The 18,663-nt window shown below is 30.2% G+C and overlaps 2 protein-coding genes across 6 annotated transcripts; one reads left to right on the top strand and one right to left on the bottom strand.

Moving 5' to 3' along the window:
* Positions 1-3,059: 3,059 nt before the first annotated feature.
* LOC105837676 lies at positions 3,060-11,049 on the bottom strand. Its single transcript, XM_012682648.3, has 5 exons — positions 10,610-11,049; positions 8,315-8,414; positions 4,157-4,258; positions 3,929-4,087; positions 3,060-3,281 (listed from the first exon to the last, which is right to left on the bottom strand). The coding sequence occupies exons 1-5, from the start codon at positions 11,014-11,016 to the stop codon at positions 3,222-3,224; spliced, it is 828 nt and encodes a 275-aa protein (XP_012538102.2). The 5' UTR covers positions 11,017-11,049; the 3' UTR covers positions 3,060-3,221.
* Positions 11,050-12,943: 1,894 nt separating this feature from the next.
* On the top strand, positions 12,944-18,537 carry LOC118644779. 5 transcript variants are annotated; one of them, XM_036284261.1, is made up of 4 exons: positions 12,944-13,711; positions 13,811-13,984; positions 14,189-14,225; positions 16,278-18,537. In XM_036284261.1, the coding sequence occupies exon 4, from the start codon at positions 16,284-16,286 to the stop codon at positions 18,501-18,503; it is 2,220 nt and encodes a 739-aa protein (XP_036140154.1). In that variant the 5' UTR covers positions 12,944-13,711; positions 13,811-13,984; positions 14,189-14,225; positions 16,278-16,283; the 3' UTR covers positions 18,504-18,537. The 5 variants fall into 5 exon arrangements, with proteins under 5 accessions (XP_036140154.1, XP_036140153.1, XP_036140152.1 ...); XM_036284260.1 differs by lacking the exon at positions 14,189-14,225 and adding an exon at positions 14,150-14,173; XM_036284259.1 differs by lacking the exon at positions 14,189-14,225 and having other exon boundaries at positions 13,811-14,144.
* The last annotated feature ends 126 nt before the right edge of the window (positions 18,538-18,663 follow it).

The following is an 18,663-nucleotide window of genomic DNA, read 5'->3' as shown; positions in this document are numbered from 1 at the left end:
TCCGCGATTTGCTGCTTTCAAAGTGCGATTTTCCATATTGAACATCCATATAGATGAAGGATAAAAATTGAATGAGGACACATTTAAAACGCAATTTATAAATACTGAAGTAAAGAATGATAGATAAAATAGATTGATTTTAATCTTCAGAGTAGTAAGTATGTAAAATTAGTATGTAAAGTATGTAAAAATAGTATGTTTGTAAAAATAATATCTTTATTGTAGTTTTTGTTGTTGAATGTGATTTTGATTTTAAAACATTTTAAACTGCCAGAAAAGTATTCAAATTATTAATCATCTAATCCTAAATTGTAATTTAAAATCATAAAATAAAGCTATTAAATATATATTGGGTGTTCTAGAAATTTACAAATCAAATACTACAGTAAAAAAATTCTCAAAAAGTTAAGTAAAATAATAAGAAAAATATTCTATAGATTTTTATTTAAGAAATAGTTTTTAAAATATAAAGGTTTAAAGACTAATCTGCAATGTGCTTTCTGCTTTCTGTTTGTCTTTTCGCATAATAATTTATTGAAATTGGCAAGATAAAAATTGACGAACTATGAAAGAGATAAAAAAACATGTATGGCAAGAAACATGATTATCGATAAAATAATGCACGAAGAGCAAAAAGACAATAGGCAAAAAACATGAACCAAAAAGCATATTATATTATAGATTAATCTTAAGGGATAAAAAATCTAAATCTTATATAAAGTCGTCTTTTTTACCGATATTCTGTTCAACCATTTAGTTTCGAATTGAATTTACAGAATTGAAAATCCTTTTATATATTCAAAGTACGTACACAAATAAACCCGAGGACGATTAGATCAAGATCAAGTTATGTAGCTTATACGTACAAATGAATGATAGACCGCAGTTTGAAATAGATTAAGGAATAAAACTATATTTGTCAAATTACGATTAAAAGTCGTAAAAGAAAGTTGTTTTTTAATTATATTTGCACGATTCTGTTTCTTAGGAAACCCTAACGGAATAACATTGAGTCAGTAGGACTACATAATAATAATACATAATAAGATGTATAAATCAATAAAATGTAACATTAATACTTCGATCGTGTACAAATTCCAAATTAGGCGCCCAACTCCCCTTTTTAACATGTGTCACGAAAACATTAATCATTAAAAAAATACGAAACAGTATTATAAAAATATTACTATATCATTTGATAGAAGATACTTCTAATTTATATTCATGTTCTCAACATTGTTTTTCTAACTATATTATAAAAGAAATATTGTCCCAAAACAAAGTAATGTTCCAAATTCGGTGCCTTTCCCCTAATATTAAATTTAAATACATTATAAAAATTAAATAATATGTAGGTTAACGGTCGCAGATAGTATACATAAAAAGTCAATTGAATAAGTTAATAATATTGAATACATTATTCAAGTAAATTTTTAAGAATGTGATACTAGGAGGATGAGTATATATATGTTCCTATTTTTTTCGTTCGGGAGCGAAGAAAGTAGAGTCAATATGTGAAAAGCCAATATTAGTTAAAACGATAACTGAGTGTGAGCCATTATTTGAGTGTCGATGGAATTATAAAAATATTGCTAGTCATTTGACATAAAACTTTAAAACAATAACAAAAAGATGTATGACTGATGATAAAACAATTGACTTACTTGTTTGAAATAAAATTAGTTGTAACCGTTTGTCAAGATTCATTAAAGTTTGCTTCGAATAAGAATGAGATGTATAACAGTGGACAATTAGTAGGGATTTATTAAATTCTTTTGATTAACAAGGAAGTCTCGCGAACTCGGAAATTTAGATTTTAATGAAACTTGGCATAAATGTAGAGGAAGTAAATACATAAATTTAGAAGCGTTTAATTGGTGCTACAAAACGATTTAAAGGAATAAAACTACCATTCAAAAATAAAGACATTTTTGCTTTTTTTAAATATATATCTCAAAGTTGTGTGGTGTGTGTGTGTGTGTGTGTGTGTGTGTAATATGTGCGCAAGTGTGAACATATATGTCGCATTCATGACTTGTACTCGTACACGGGAACGGATAAACATCCGAAAAAGAAATACACGTTTGCATGATTATATATTAGTATATATCGATATAGTATACATATCTCTATATAAAACCTACTAATTTAGGTGACCAAATACTGATTTGCGTTGAGTAGATGCAGATCGATGCAAAATATATGCAACATATTGCGTATATTGCGGGCATCGAGCTCACTTGCTTTCGTTCGAAGAGATTTCGCGTGACATGCATGGAACTAATGTCGGGATTGTAAATCGTACTCATGATTCTTTTCAGTGTATTTACCATAAAATGTTTATGATTATCATATTAATTGTTGCTCGTAAAAAGAGAATAGTTGATTTAAATATCACACACACACACACACACACACACACACACACACACACACACACACACACACACAGAAAATCTGATACAGGTACGTTTGTAGTTGTACATGTATATGCATATTATTATAAAGATTTGTGTTTCAAATTCATGTCTTCATTTATACTTTTTAATTTTAATTAAAATTAACAATTATATATTTACTTACTTTTTAAATTTCTGATTGGTGAATCTGAAAATATTCTATAACAAAAAGATAATTTTTATTAAATGGATGTGTTATGTGTCCAATTGAAGCTTAAATTCTTTAAAAAACTAATCAGTAAGTATTCAACGATTCTTTATAAGATTGATTTCTATAGATATCTAAAGATTAATGTATAATAAAGATAATGAAGGTACATTTACTGTATTGATACATCATTAAAGGGTTTAAAAATATATCCCGATAATAAAAATAGTAAGAATAAGCAAATATAATAGTCAAATTTAGCGTTGAATCTAGAGTTTTAGAGTGCGTAAATAAAAATCGAAAATTGCTTGGGGTGTTATACATCCTATGCGACCACGGAAGATTAAGAAAGAAATAAGATTTTCTATTTTCGTTTACACGTGCATATATATATATATATATATATATATTTTTTTTTTTTTCATATAATATAAACAAGTGTATATGTGTATAAACTTTTTAAACTTTGTAAAGAATATAATTATTTATTTTATTACATAATTTAAAAAATTACATTCATATATCAGCGATAATATACTTTTATTCAATACTTACATAATAAAGACGTTTGATAAGTTTACTGTATTATACTGTATTATACTTTTTTTGTTACTTTAATCCCTACTGATCATGATACGTACTGCAGTAAAATAAGAGAGCGATGAATATAGAAACTGCAATCAGAGATATATTTCTATGTATAAAAATTAATGAACGTTTTGAATTTCTTTTGTAGTTTATTCCTTTCAAGACGGGAGGTTGCTTGGAGAGCAAATCATAGTAAAACATGTGTTCTAGGAGTTTTTGGGATTGTTGAATCTATGTTTAAAAAAAATTTTTTTAATCCAAGATAGTGGACTCAATATGGCAGATAGAAAATGATAAATAATGTAAGTATCACTCGACTTCAGTGAAACATTGTTACTTGAACAGATACGCATATATACAAAAATAGCACAGCCACACAAAAAAGAAAAAGTGGTCTGGCCTGTATGTCAGACCCATGTATTCCTATGGATTTTGACCTACTGAATCCAAATCTGATGTCAGAATTAGTAGATTGATTCGCTGTTTCAAGAAAAACATCAGCGAAAGTGTTTGTTTTGTGGATTTTCGAGCTTTTTTGAGATTTTCTCGAAACAGCGAACCAATCTACCAATTCTGACATCAGATTTAGATTCAGCAGGCCAAAATCCATAGAAATACATGGGTCTGATATACAGGCCAGACTACTTTTTTGTGTAGCTGTGCACAGCCACATACGCACAGACACACACACATACACACACACACACACACACATTTATTATATCATCCTTACCCCTGCATAGTAACGCAAAGTCAAAGCTGGAAGAATACCAGTAATGCTAATAACTTCTGATTTCTGTGCTCTGAATATAATTTGAATGATTTTTTTCTGCATGCTCACACTTCCTTCAAACCATTGTGATTCATATGCTCCCAAACAAATTTTACTACTCTATAAAAAGAAATAACATATTATTGGATAACTCGTATCTAAAATTATAAGTGATAAAGAATGTGTTACCGTATGCATTAATTTATCAGCTGGCAAAGAGCATGCAAAAAGTACTGTACCAGCAATCAATACTATGCTGGCATATTGGATTTTGACTATTATAGGTTGTTCCTATTTGTAAAAAAAAAAAAAATATATGTATATATATAAATAAGGCCGCCCAACAAAACGCACCCATCACTATAGGCATGCGGGGAATTGTTATTTACAAGTGGTAATGTTTACGCACAACTTTCCGTATGCCTAGTAGTGAATGCACGTCTCATTGAGCGGATCTATTTCGCCGTGCGCTTGCTTAAAAGGTAAACCAGATGAATTTGATTGTCTTTATAAATTAATAACTCGATAATTATTACGAATATCGCAAAATGGTAGAAAATATTTTTGTTTATCTCTCCTTTTTTAGTTTCTTATAAGCATTGACGCAAATGGTTTTTGTCATATTATACACTGAGAAAAATAAGTTGTTAATTTGACTAAATTTTTCCAACTTAATTAAATTTGTTTATCCGAATATTTATGTACTTCAATCAAATATATAAAGATTTGATTTAAAATTCAAATATTTTATGTATTTAAGTATGTTTTATGTATTTAAATAAATAAATACTTGAACTAAAGAAATTTTATTAAGTTTAAAAATTTAGTCAAATTAACAACCTTTTTTCTCAGTGTATATATACAGGGTAAGTTCCCTGATATTTAGTCGCTCATGGGTAGATAGAAAGGATTGAAGTGAATCTGAAAATTCTATAATATTTTGCAATATTTGCGCAATAATAATTGAGATATTAATTTTTCAAATTATCGGCACGGACGCGCCGAGGGAAGCACACATTTGCTGTGCTATAGTTCGAGCGCCTCCCTCATCGGCGCGTCCTCATTCGTATAATTGGAAAAAACTTATTTATTATTGCGAATATCACGAAGTAATATAAGACTTTTATGTTCATCTCAATCCTTTCTCATAAGTAATTGAACAACTTAGGACACTCATCCTGTATATACATATATAATATATATATATGTGTGTGTGTGTGTGTGTGTGTGTGTGTGTGTGTGTGTGTGTGTGTGTGTGTGTGTGTGTGTGTGTGTGTGTGTGTGTGTGTGTGTGTGTGTGTACACACACACATACATATAATGTATGTATGTATGTATTACTTGTATTAGGTGTACAACTTTGCTACCGCCGTTTTCCAATAGATGACTGTAGCGGTAAGTGGTGGTCGAAATAAAGAGATCGTAGACATATAATAAGCTTAGGCATTTGTAAACATAACGCCATCGAAATATTAGTCGATTTGTGTCTGTATCATAAAGTTATTCTCGATTGAAAATGTCAGCTTACGAACCAAATTCTCGTCATTTGCGGCAGGTTTGAATTTTTTGCTTCAATATAAAGAAATCTGCGGCTGAGGCTCATCGAATGCTCTCAAATACATATGGTGAGGCCGCTATTAGTGAAGGAACGTGCCGAGAGTGGTTTCAACGCTTCAAGAACGGTTCCAAAATCATGCTCTGTATTTGGTGGGACCAGCTCGGCGTAGTGTATTATGAGCTACTAAAACCGACTAAAACAATTACAGGCGATCGGTATCGAAAGCAATTGATGCGTTTGAGCCGAGCACTGAAAGACAAACGGCCGCAATACAACGATAGACACGATAAAATGATTTTACAGCATGACAATGCTCGACCCCATGTCGCAAAGCCCGTAAAAACATACTTGGAAACGTTGAAATAGGAAGTCCTATTCCACCCGCCGTATTCTCCGGATATTGTTCCCTCTGACTATCACTTGTTTTGATCAATCACACACGGCCTGGCTGACCAGCACTTCCGTTCTTATGAAGAAGTGAAAAATTGGATCGATTCGTGGATTGTCTCAAAAGATGACCAGTTTTTTCGACGCTTCAAGAACGGTTTCGTATGCTGCCAGAAAGATGGGAGAAAGTAGTGGCCAGCGATGGACAATACTTTGAATCGTAAATATATAACCAGTTTTTCACAATAAAGCCTCGAATTTCGAAAAAAAAACGGCGGAAGCAAGTTGTACACCTAATTCATCGTTACCTGCGCGTTGCTTTAATGTTAGTATATTCGAAATCGTTGAAGACAAATATACAATAAGTTATTAATATTATAAGTAGTAACAAATTTGTATAATTTTGCAATTAGACACACTTGATTATCTGAGTATGTGTATTAGAAGGATGAAATCAATGGGTTAATAAAAAGTATATTTTCTATAATTGATTAAAATATTTTGGATGCGTTCACGGAGTTTACGCAGAAAGAATTCTTACAACCTTTTAAACATTTATTGAATAACAAATACGATGAGTGAGCAAGCAATGCTGCCAGTCTCAATTACACAACGTATTATTATTAAATTTCTCGCTAAAAATATATAAAATCGAGTAAAGTTTTATGAAAATTAAAGTAGCAATTTAGTAGTGAAACATTATTGAAAACCTAAATGTTTGCGTGAAATAAAAATTGTATAAGTGGACGTGCAGAATATGATTCATGCGCAGTGTTTCAAAACAAGTCTGACGTCAGACCATTCAAGCAGAACGGCAGTTGATTGAACATTGTTCCTGCCGTCTATCAATCTGTAAATTCAAATTTCGTAAGTACAAACTGTACATATTTTATATTAAGCAAAGTTACAATGTGACAGCTCCAGATATCACACTCGACTAAAAATACCACGAATTAATAATTTTTTTCCGTTCTTTGGTGTAAACTTCATATTTCATTCTAGAGAAAAAAATTTCCAAATCTATAAATGAAATTAAAAAATTTTGCGATACAAAAATTATGTCGCTAAAACAGACGTTTCCAGCATCCGTTTAAGAAAAAATTAAAATTTCAAAATTCTATTAGTTGAAATAAAAACGCAGTTTCTCCGCTTACAAACATGTCCTAGCACATTTTCTAACAGTAGGTAAAGGAAAATCGAAAAAAACAATAAAAAAATTTTGAAGCCAAGAAGTGTAAAAGCTCGTATTACCCCTAAACTAAAATAGTTCAGACGAAGATCAGGAAACAGAATCAAGCGAGTTATTCGAACGACTGCTGAACCTAGAGCAGTAATTCTCCTAATATGTAAACTTAGAAATTCACTAATAATATAATATCGCTTTCGCACACACACTTTTAAATGAAATACTTTTAATTACAACACGCACTTTAATTAAGAACACTAACACAGTAATTGCACAAATATAAATATTCCCGTAATATAAAGTCACGTCCAGCTAGTTTGACAACTGTCACCGTTCTCATTCAAATATCCACTGTTTAACATCTGAATCCTTCCTTATCCTAGAGATGATCTTTTTTCGCAGGAACACCAAGCAAGGGTGTAACACCATCATCTATTAACTAAATTTTTTTAAGTCTTTCTTCTTTTCGAACAAAGATTTGTAGTTAGCCCAGTTTCGTTTTAGCTATTTAATTTGCTGACTCAAAAATTAGACCTACAAACGCACGCCTCAAAAAGGGAGGCTATTAACACATTTACCCACATTTCATTAAAAATGTGTTTGATTTATATCTGCGAGAAAAAATTCGTTACAATTTTCCCTATCTTATTCTCATCTTTAAAATTCTTCTATAATAAAATTAATAAAATTAAATTGATTTTGTAAGGCTGAACGCAATAATATTACAAAAAAAAAAATTAAAGATTCAATAACGATTAGACAAGTCTTGTTTTTAATTGTATTATAATATATTAAAATTGTATTATGCTCCCCCTAAAGAAGAATCAGCCAAAAAGTGTTTAATTACATATTTTTTGTATTATGAAGACTGATATTTACACAATCTGTCATGCAAATACTTAAAATACATAATGTATGATTTTTCTATTGATAGCTGTTGATACACAACAGTATTTACGGAATTGGCAAACGATAATGGTATTTTCACAGTATCTCGAAAGGAATAGCGTTTGTAACACACAATTACATCACACACTATCATCAAACATTAGGATCGTATTTGATAGCGCTATTTTACAACTCCGTGAACAATCAATAGTATTAAGTAGCGCTAACAGTATTTCCTTGAACGCATCTCTTATATTTTTTATTAAAAAATGATTATACAAAATTAAGATCATTTTACATTAAATAAAATTATTTATATGTTACTTACAGTAACGAGATTCAAACTTCCAAAAATAACTGCCATAGCTGTTGTCATTATCGTAATGAACATTATAGGTCTTATCACACTAATTACTTCATTCACATATCTAAAATTTATCAATATTTATTTTATAGAATGGTTTTTTGCAAATTATAAATTATAAATTAATTATAATATTAATATATAATATAATATAAATTAATTATAATATTAATTATATTTTTGGTTAAATAATTTAGGTTAATAATTTTCAATAAATATAAAAGGACAAGATTTCACTTCAATTATTTTGATTTTAACATATGTTGATGTATCATGTCTTTGAAAAATGTTTGAAAAATTTTACCTGTCACTGTGTAAGATATTTGAGTTGGAAGGTTCTTGTAGTTAATGTATTTAGAGCCGTAGGCGTAAGGTTAATTCTAATCGTCTGGGATTTTATAAGCGAGCGGAATAAAAATATGAATTTAGTTGAAGCATGACGCAGCTATGAGAATGCTAGCCTATGGAACCACGGATTTCAAGTTCAAATCACCCTTGGCTCGTTTCTGTTTCTTACAACTTCAGAAGTGGAATTAGATTTCCCTCGGGTAATCGCGTGAGGAAAGCCCAAGAAGAGAGACATGATTTTAAAGTGTAGAATTCACTCATTTTCAAATAATTAGCATAAGAGGAGGAATAAGGTTTTAGGATATTACATTTGTCTTGGATATTCTGGAAAAAGGTTTAAGTTTTTGGAAGAAATGTACTCAGAAATATGTTGAAAGACGTAAAAGTCTGACGTGGAGAAGATGAATTCACAAGAAGACCCCGCGTGGTCAAAAATTCTGATTTTGGAAACCAATCTATGAGTTCAGGTCTTGTCAGAATCAGAAAGAACTGTCGATTGGCATGTTCGGGCCAATATTATATGTACGTGACGGCAAAGAATCGACAAAATGCGCAGTAAAAAACGCGATCATGTGATTTCTTCTTACCATTATTCACTGCGTGATAAATACGAGGAGAATCATATTCAAACACGAGTAAAATCTTCGAGCGTATGCAAAATTGTAATATTTGCGGAATTTCTATATATCAAATCTACGAGTATGATTAACATTTTTGCTATTTGCAATTTAAGATTTTGCTAAACTATATAAAACAATCATTCTATGCAACACTATGCAATTATAACCATCCTTAAAAACAAAACGCGCTAAAAGTTCGATAATGCTAACGGTAAAAGATTTAATATTTCAACATTAAAGTACAATATTTAAGCACTGATTTAATCCCTTTTCGAAATCTCTCATACATTAGTTGTCAATTAACAAAATAACTAAAAACGCGTTTATTTTTCTCCGAAATCTGATACTGCATTTTTACTTATGGATTCATATTTAGCGCATTAAAAACTATAGAAAACAGTAGAAAACTATTTTTTTCCAAATAATAAAAATCTTATAGATCTGTGTTATCATCCATATAAACCTCTTTTAGACCTTTAACTTTTTAAAAGTATGATTAAGACACCTTATATCCCAAGTTTGGACATTGTGCTATCTAGGCAGCCAAATATATAAAATAATTTTATTCAACATTATTGAAAATTAAAATAAACAAGACGACACAAGACTTTTCAAGACGTACTTTGAATATCCCAGAAATTGTTCAAATTAATAACCATTTTGTTTATGTGAGAAAGTGTGCCGACAGAATATGTTATATTTTAATAATCAGATATAGTTTTGGTACTAGTTTGCTAATATATTTTAGGTCTACTGTTAATTTTGTGACATATGACAGGAAAGCGAAGCTAACATATGGGGCTATGTTTGTACACACATAGACAGGAATGCCTGGCTACTAAGATAGGTACACTGAAAAAAAAGTAATATATTCAATAAGATATGTTGTTGCGGGCTGCCAACTACAGATATATTCAATACAATAATATACGCTATTGCAGTATCAACATTGTACTTGCATTAATAGCATATTTATTGTATTGAATATTTTATGTAGTTGGCAGCCCGCAATCACATCATATGTTATTGGCTATATTACTTTTTTTTCTGGCTGGATTCGGGGAGACAAGCTATTAGCGCTAAAAGTATCATTCTATCCTTGTTGCTATCCTCAGTGAATGTCGAAGAAAGATAGAGCATGCTCACAGCGCCAAAAGAACCCGAACCCAACCTCTGTGTATAGATGCCATAAAGATAGTCATTGGTTTACGTTGAAAAAAAAATTATTTTTGCACACTAGTGAATGTACTTTACATTGAAGAAAAAAACATTTGATGAATGAATCTCTTACCTTAATATTTCATTATGAAGTTTGATGCACATATTTAATTCCCTCTCATTTTTGACATTGCGAATTTTTTGGGTTAACAACTCAATTCTTGCTGCACAATATAATAAAAGAATCGCAATATTGTAATCGACAGATATTGCAGCAACAGTTTGAAAAGCAACTAATGATTGCTGTAAATAAATAATACTTTTCATCAGAAAATGTTCTATAGAGAATGGATATTTTGCAGGAGCTGGAAACTCGTCTGCAAGAAATAAGGGCCCACAAATAATACCAATAGCGCCTAGATAACAAAATAAAATATAGCTGCCATAAATATGCTTGTAATTATCAACATAATGCTGCAATGTAATATTAGTTTCTTCATTCCCTTGTTTGACAAACATTTCCATTTCATAATAAATCATCTGAAACAATTATTCTACAATGTTAATATTATAAATATATATATATATATATATATATATATATATATGCACTGGCGCAAAAAAAAAAACGAGACAAAAATTTTGACCGAATTTTTAGGCAATTTTCAAAGTAATGCAACTTTGCGAAAAATCATTCAAATTACATGTACTTTTTTTTAAATTAAAAAGCAAAGACTCTACTTTGAGAATCCCTAGCCAAAAGTTTGATTTGTTAAGTGTGAACCTTTTGTATCGCATGAAAACCAAACATGTTTTTTTTTATTTAAAAAAAATAAAAGTTTGTTATCATTTTTCACAAGTTTCTCGTTACAATCTAGCTAATCCCAGATAACAAATTGTGAGGGCTCACGTCACCCTCACGGTGTGATTATCACACATGCGTGCAATACCACAATCATATTGCTCTCACGATGTGCTAGCGACACGTGTGTGTGCGTGGAAGGTGGCACTATGCAGTCATGTATGAGAGAGTATATGAGCGACCGAAAAAAGATTTCACTGTATGACTGTACTTTCTTATGTATGATTGTATTTATCACAGTACGAATGAAAACATTATTCGTACGGACTCAGGTCATCCGCACAGTGTGATATTCACACGTGAATTCAACAACGCAATCACGTTGCATTTATTACGTGACGGGGTAGAAGATGGCACTGAACAGCTATATATGATCGATATATAAAAGCAATTTAGCCAACGATATATATATAATAATAATAATATTAATATATTGTTGGCTAAATTAGAAAACCTCATAATTCTGTCGGACGTCCGATGGAGTTATAAGATTTTTCAATTTAGCTGACGATATATATATTTAGATATTTATTACATATATATTTATTTATTTATATTATACATACATACACGCGCACACGGTGTGTGTGTTTGTTTGTGTGTGTGTGTGTGTGTGTGTGTGTGTGTAAAATGAACATTTTTTGATCACTTTTGGAATTTTCATAATTTTTTTTCTCTATTATGCGTTTTTATTTTATAAAATTACATTTGATTAATAATTTTTATTGTAATTCAATTTTAATTAGTTTTCTTAGTTTTAGAATATTCATATTTCAATTATTGAGTCAGTATATACGTGTTACCGCTTTGAAAATTTTTTACAGTTTACAGTAAAAAAAAACGTTGCTAAATTGACAAAAAATTAGGAAAAAATAATAAGTTCCTTTTGATCATAAATTACAAAAAATTTTCAAAGCGACACATATTGCGTGTAAATAATTGAAATATATTTATCCCGAAATTACAAAAACTCATTAAAATAAAATTAAAATTAAAATTATTCATAAAATGTAATTAGAATAAAAATACAATAGAATAAAAATACAAAAGAATAAAAATTAAATAATTCCAAAAATGTTCAAAATTAATATTTAGCTCATGTGTAAAATCTCAATAAAATAAAAAATACAAACATTTTCAAAATGGTTATAATGTTAAAAGTTTCTAAAATTTTGATATTTTCAGAAAATTTGTGAAGTGTGTAAATTTGTAAAGCTTTCAAGAAATATTAAATTTTAATAATTTTGACATTTTTTACATTTTACATTCTTTTAATTTTATATACATATAAAATAATCTAAGTTTAAAGAAATTAATATTTTTCACATTTTTAACAATTAACTTTATAATTTCTTGAAATTATTTCGTTTATCTGTACTTACAATAAAAGAACGGTCGAGGCTGTCTCTCACCGATTTTGTTGGTTTTGGATATGTTGCAGAGCATCAAAAAAGAAAAAAACCCGTATTTTTTTATCAGCTTATCTTGAGTTTTAGGGGTTGTTTCAACCCCTAGAAAAAAACAAAAAATGAAAATTTGACATTTTTAAAAGAATTGAATACATCATTGCAAAAAGCATAAAATACTATAAAACTTTTGTATAAAACATTTGTATAAAACATTTGTTTATATACCTCACATTTTAGAAGATATTTGTTAAAAATGAAAAAATACGTTTTTTTATAAGGATTAAAACAATCTCTAAACTTCGAGATAAACCAATAAAAAAAATACGGGTCTCTGAACTTTTTTGATGCTCTACAACATATTCAATGCCCATCAAAGTCGGTATAAGGAATAGCCCCGACCGTTCCCTTGTTTGTTACGTACCTGTAAATAAGTATATATTATATTTATCTTTATTTTGTATTTCTTTTTCGTTCTTAACACAAAGTAATAAATATTAAATATATAATTTAATTCAATTTAATACATAGTAGAAAATTAATTTGATTTTTAACTCAGCTATTTCCCTTTCGTCTTAATAAAGATATGTATCATCGGATAAAATCGTTCACATTATTCTAATAAGTCTGTAAGAATATATTACATTAGGTGAATATTCAGGACAAAATAACGCAATGATTACATTTTACGATCTCTCTCTCTTTCTCTCTCTCTCTCTTTCGCTTGCTCGTTCGAAAAACGTTTAAATTTCCGCGGCTACGCGCGGCGTGCGGGGCGTCACACGGATAGAGGATCGGCTCTGTGTGCGACTGTGCGTACATGCTTGAGTTCGGAATCGCATCACTGCCGGTGACCGGTGTCTTGAATTGTTGCGGAAATCGTTTGTGGAAAGTGTAAACGGCCTTATACCAGAATAAAGAGATCGAGAATATACAGGAATAGCATTAAGCGAAGAATCAACTGGAGGTATGTAAATATGTACTGCTTAAACACGAAATAAATACGCGATGAATAGGAGAGGTTATAATATGTATTATTAAGGAAAATGATTTTTTATCGTCGCAGCTTTTTAATATCAAAAAAGTATCATACAACGATACACGATTAAAGGCGCAATTGCAAATACTTCTTCATGTCTCGTGGACCGGTGTCTTTTTTTGTTGCTACTTGGAAATAGTTTGTATAGTGTAAACGATCTTCACATAGAGAATACAGCATATAAACGAACTTCAACTAAAGGTATGTAGATACATGTATTATAGTGCTGCTGAAACACGAAATGCACACACAATGAATAGAAATTAAAAATTATTTATTTCTACTTTTTATTTTTCATTAAATTTTTGTAACTAATATTTAATTTCTTTTAAATTGTTGAATTTTTATTGGACATCAATATGTAAGTTATTTAATAAAAATAATTATTATGTATATATAAAATAGAATATTTATATATTAGAAAGTGCATGGAATAAATATTGTAATTTTATTTCTGTGCAATAACTTAATTATATTCTAATTTTCTTTACATTGATATACATCTTTTAAAAATTTGAAAAAATTATAGAAAAACAATGTCTTGAAAACGATTCTATATATTCATATACAAAAAATATGCAGATGGCAACTCGAACATTTATCTTAAAAATTGACAAATTAAAAATTCTTGATTTATTAAAAATTCAAATTAGCATTTAAAAAATCTCTAAAAATTTCTGCGAATGTTTGTTAATGGCCAGGACATCACTAATTTATTTCATAATTTTTTATGCATCAGGAAAAAAGAAAATTGATTACAAATAACATTTTTGTTTGCCACAATCGCAAAAGATACAGTTACAATATGATATTTTCTTAAAGATGTACGTTGCTAATCCAATTTTGTTTGAGGGGATTTTTTATATGGATATCCGGATATATTTTTTATTGTAAAGTAATTCCTTATAATAGTAATTCGGATCGCACTATACGTTATGAGGATGTAATAACAGTGTGACTAATATATTGGTTACGTTGCATTCACATGTGATGCAGTTTGAATGAATTTTGCATGATTTATGAATTATCTGTTTATTCATTTACCTCGAGTGAGTCAGGAAAGACAAAAAATAGTCACAAAACTGGTCAATGTTTCCTTCGAATAATTGTTACCCAATTGTGCAATAGAATGTAATTTTATAATATATTTGGTGTCACTAATCATGAATTTTAAGTACAATTTTTGAAATTCTAAATAGCGGATGCACAATGGCATGCGCCTGTACAAAAATAATATTAATATTATTTATTATTATATTTTTGTATATATTATATTAAATTGATACTTAAGGATGATCTGCCTATACAGTCCCTGTCAATTAAGTTAAATTGGGAAATTGAAATTGGAAATGTGTTAATATTTATATTTTAAATAAATTATATACATATATATATATGAAAGTTGTGGGAATAACATTGTTTTTATTTAATAACATTTTTATAGTTAATTTTTTTATTATTAAAAAATTAAATTATTTTATACATTAAAAAAAAATCTTTTTCTTAATGGTTTTTCTTAAGATCTTTTTTATTAATACTTTAAGTATTCAAGTCGATTTACGCAAAGTTTTATTGTGATTTTTTATTTAGTTATTTTGTAAATAAATAAATAAGTATTATTTATTTACAAAAGAACTAATTTCTGTATTGAAATAAAACTTGATATAAATCATTTTGAATACTGAAAGTACTTGTGTAAAAAAATTTAGATTTTTATCATTATTTATTAACATTTTTATTAGAGCACATTTTTACTTCTTACTTTAAAGTAAAAATGTGCTGTAATGGAAATATAAATAAATAATAATGATAAAAATATGAATTTTTTTACACAAGTACTTTTAGTATTCAAGATAATTTATGTAAAGATTTATTGCGATGCAGAAATTAATTGTTCTATAAATAAATAAAAATTCCAATTTAACTGTTGACAAGGACTGTATAGCTAGAACATCTTCAAAATTAAAATTTGTTATAATTACTGACATCCAAACATGTTAACAAATTATAATATTATTAAGTAATAAATTAAACAACACATTTTTAAAGGTTTACTTAAAGATATTGTAATAGTATATACATACAGTATAACATTGCAAATAATTATAAAAATTAATAATAGTTAAAATAATAATTGAATACAATATACGAAAAAGAATTTTCGTATGTTGTATTCAATTTGTGAACTGCAAATTATTATACCAATTGAACAATAATGAATCACTAAATTTAAATTGTCACATTACAACGATAATTTATAAGTATTTGTATTGTAGCAGAAATTCAAACGTTGACTGACGGCCAGTTTTGTGTCTCCCGTACTACTCCTGATTGACATGAATTTTATACAGTAACACTATAACTACCTGATTTTAAACCTATGCTACTTGTACTCACATATTTCGTTAATTAGAAATGTTATAATAAATCATAGCATATCTTTTATATTATTTTCCTGGCTTGGCTGTCTTGACCAACAATACATGAAATGTAGCGAGGGATGCCATTCAAATTTAAGCCATTTATGAGCCTCAGCACGAGGCACAAGAGAAGGCGGTTATCTGCCTTGTTAATGGAAGATCATTCAAGAGACTTTGAATCCGCCAAAATTCCGGCACCACAGCCTGGTCTATCTGTCTCCGGTAACGATATCCAAAACGATGATGAATCTATTACTGATAACAATGGAAATACTTCTGGCACGAGCGAGGAAGTGGAATACAGTGAAGGCACCGAAGGAGAAGAAGAAGAAGAAGAAGAAGAAGAAGAAGAAGAAGTAGCAAATGAACAAGAAAAAAGAGAAGTCGATAGAAATAACGCAGAAGCACAAGATAATATGGAAGACGAAAATATGTCGGACGCTTCGGAACATGAAAATGATAATGTTTTACAAAACCTGGACGAGCTGAGGACGACAGCATTACAAAATGCCTTTTTAGCAGCAAATGTGAAACATACCCAAGGCAATATATTACTCAAAACGTTGCGTGAGTTCCCTTTTAACATAAAATGTCTACCGAAGGACACGAGGACGTTACTTCAAACGCCTAATGATATTGCTATGAGGAACATTCAACAAATTGGTGGAGGAGAATATCTTCATTTGGGTTTAAAATATACTCTTATCAAAAAATTGAAAAGTCTTCCTGAACATATGTTACCGGAAACAATAGAAATCGATTTTAGCACCGATGGTGCTCAAATCCACAAGAGTGGCACAGGTCAGTTTTGGCCCATTCAATACAGAATTTATAATTGTGTTGATAAAAGGCCTGTAATCGCGGGTATCTTTAAAGGAACACAGAAACCATCGGATACTTTTCAATTTTTTGAACAGTTTGTTCAAGAAATTATCGACATACACGAAGAAGGCGGTGTTCATATAAGAAATCGACGATTGCCATTAAAAATTCGATGTTTTATTGCCGATGCACCAGCGAGGGCATTTGCTTTAAATCATTATGGACACATATCATCAAGCGCATGTTCAAAATGTAAAGTGGAAGGTCATCGTTGCGAAGAAACGGTATTTTTTCGAGGAACGATGGTTTTTCCGGGGATTCGTCATCCGCCAAGAACGGATGAACAGTATCGGAATATGGTAGATGAAGATCACCATAAAGGTGCAAGTCCCTTAAGTCCCCTAATGGGACTGGTGACGCAAGTTCCATTTGAAACTATGCACCTCCTATATATCGGAAATGTAAAAAAAATTTTACACACACATCTGAAAGGAAAGTATGGAAAACAGAAATTGAATATAAGAAAAGTAGAAATTCTTGATTCAAGAATGGCAGATCTTCAAGCATACTGTCCTTCGGAATTCAACCGCCGCCCAAATAAATTCTCCATGTTTAGTCATTTCAAAGCCACTGAGTTCAGACAATTGTTACTGTATACTGCTCCGGCTGTGCTGCAAAATGTTTTAAGTGAAGAATACTATGAACATTTCATGCTACTACATTTTGTGATGCGCCTTCTTAGCTTGCAAAATATTCCCGATTCAACGTATGTTTGGTGTCAAGAAGCTTTGGAAAGTTATGTCTGCTTATGCGAGGAACTGTACGGAGAACAGTTTCTCTCATATAACGTACACGGTCTTTTACATGTAGTCGACGATGTTGCAAGATTGGGACCTTTGGAAACATATAGTGCCTTCTGCTACGAGAATAATATGCCTGAATTCCGAAAATACATACGAAAACCGCACCTCGCTCTTCAACAATTTTACAATAGGATTTGCGAATTAAATGATGTTCTTCTGGCTCCCGCTGATAATAAAATCCAAATTTGTGCATCTAAAATTCACGCAGATGGACCTCTATTGCAAAATATGCCTACCCGTCTTTGTCGACAATTTCGGAAATTAAAAATTGGGAACATTACATTTTCCACTTCCCTTCGTGACAATTGCTGTATTCTGAATAATGCAAACATCTGCGTTATACAAAACATAGTCCAAATAGAGGGAAGAACTACGTTCATCGTCAAAAAATTTCGAACACAGATTCACATATATGATGTTGGTAGGACATCTGATTTGGCAAGAGTTTTCCAGTGTTCTAATTTATCCATTGCAATCGAGGCAATAAACTTGACGGATGTAAAAGGCAAAATGTACAGAATGCCGAAATGGAGCTCTCAGGAAGGTGAAGAAGAGCTTGCTCTTGAACATGAGTGGATTTGTGTATCACTAATAACACCTCTGGTGTTACCGTAACATTGGTGAAATGTGAATTTAAAAAGACGCAAAAGAAATATTGTAAAAATGAAGAAGTAGTGAACAGTACAGTGGAACCCCGCGTTAGTGTACTTCGCGTTAGCGGAAATTATCCCCTTCATATGCAGTCGGCCCACGTGAGTAGCGTGTGTGGGGGATA

Source organism: Monomorium pharaonis, chromosome 3 (genome assembly GCF_013373865.1).
Source record: "Monomorium pharaonis isolate MP-MQ-018 chromosome 3, ASM1337386v2, whole genome shotgun sequence".
Taxonomy (NCBI): domain Eukaryota; kingdom Metazoa; phylum Arthropoda; class Insecta; order Hymenoptera; family Formicidae; genus Monomorium; species Monomorium pharaonis.
Note: the sequence above shows the minus strand (reverse complement) of the source record. Positions and strands in the feature narration are given on the sequence as shown.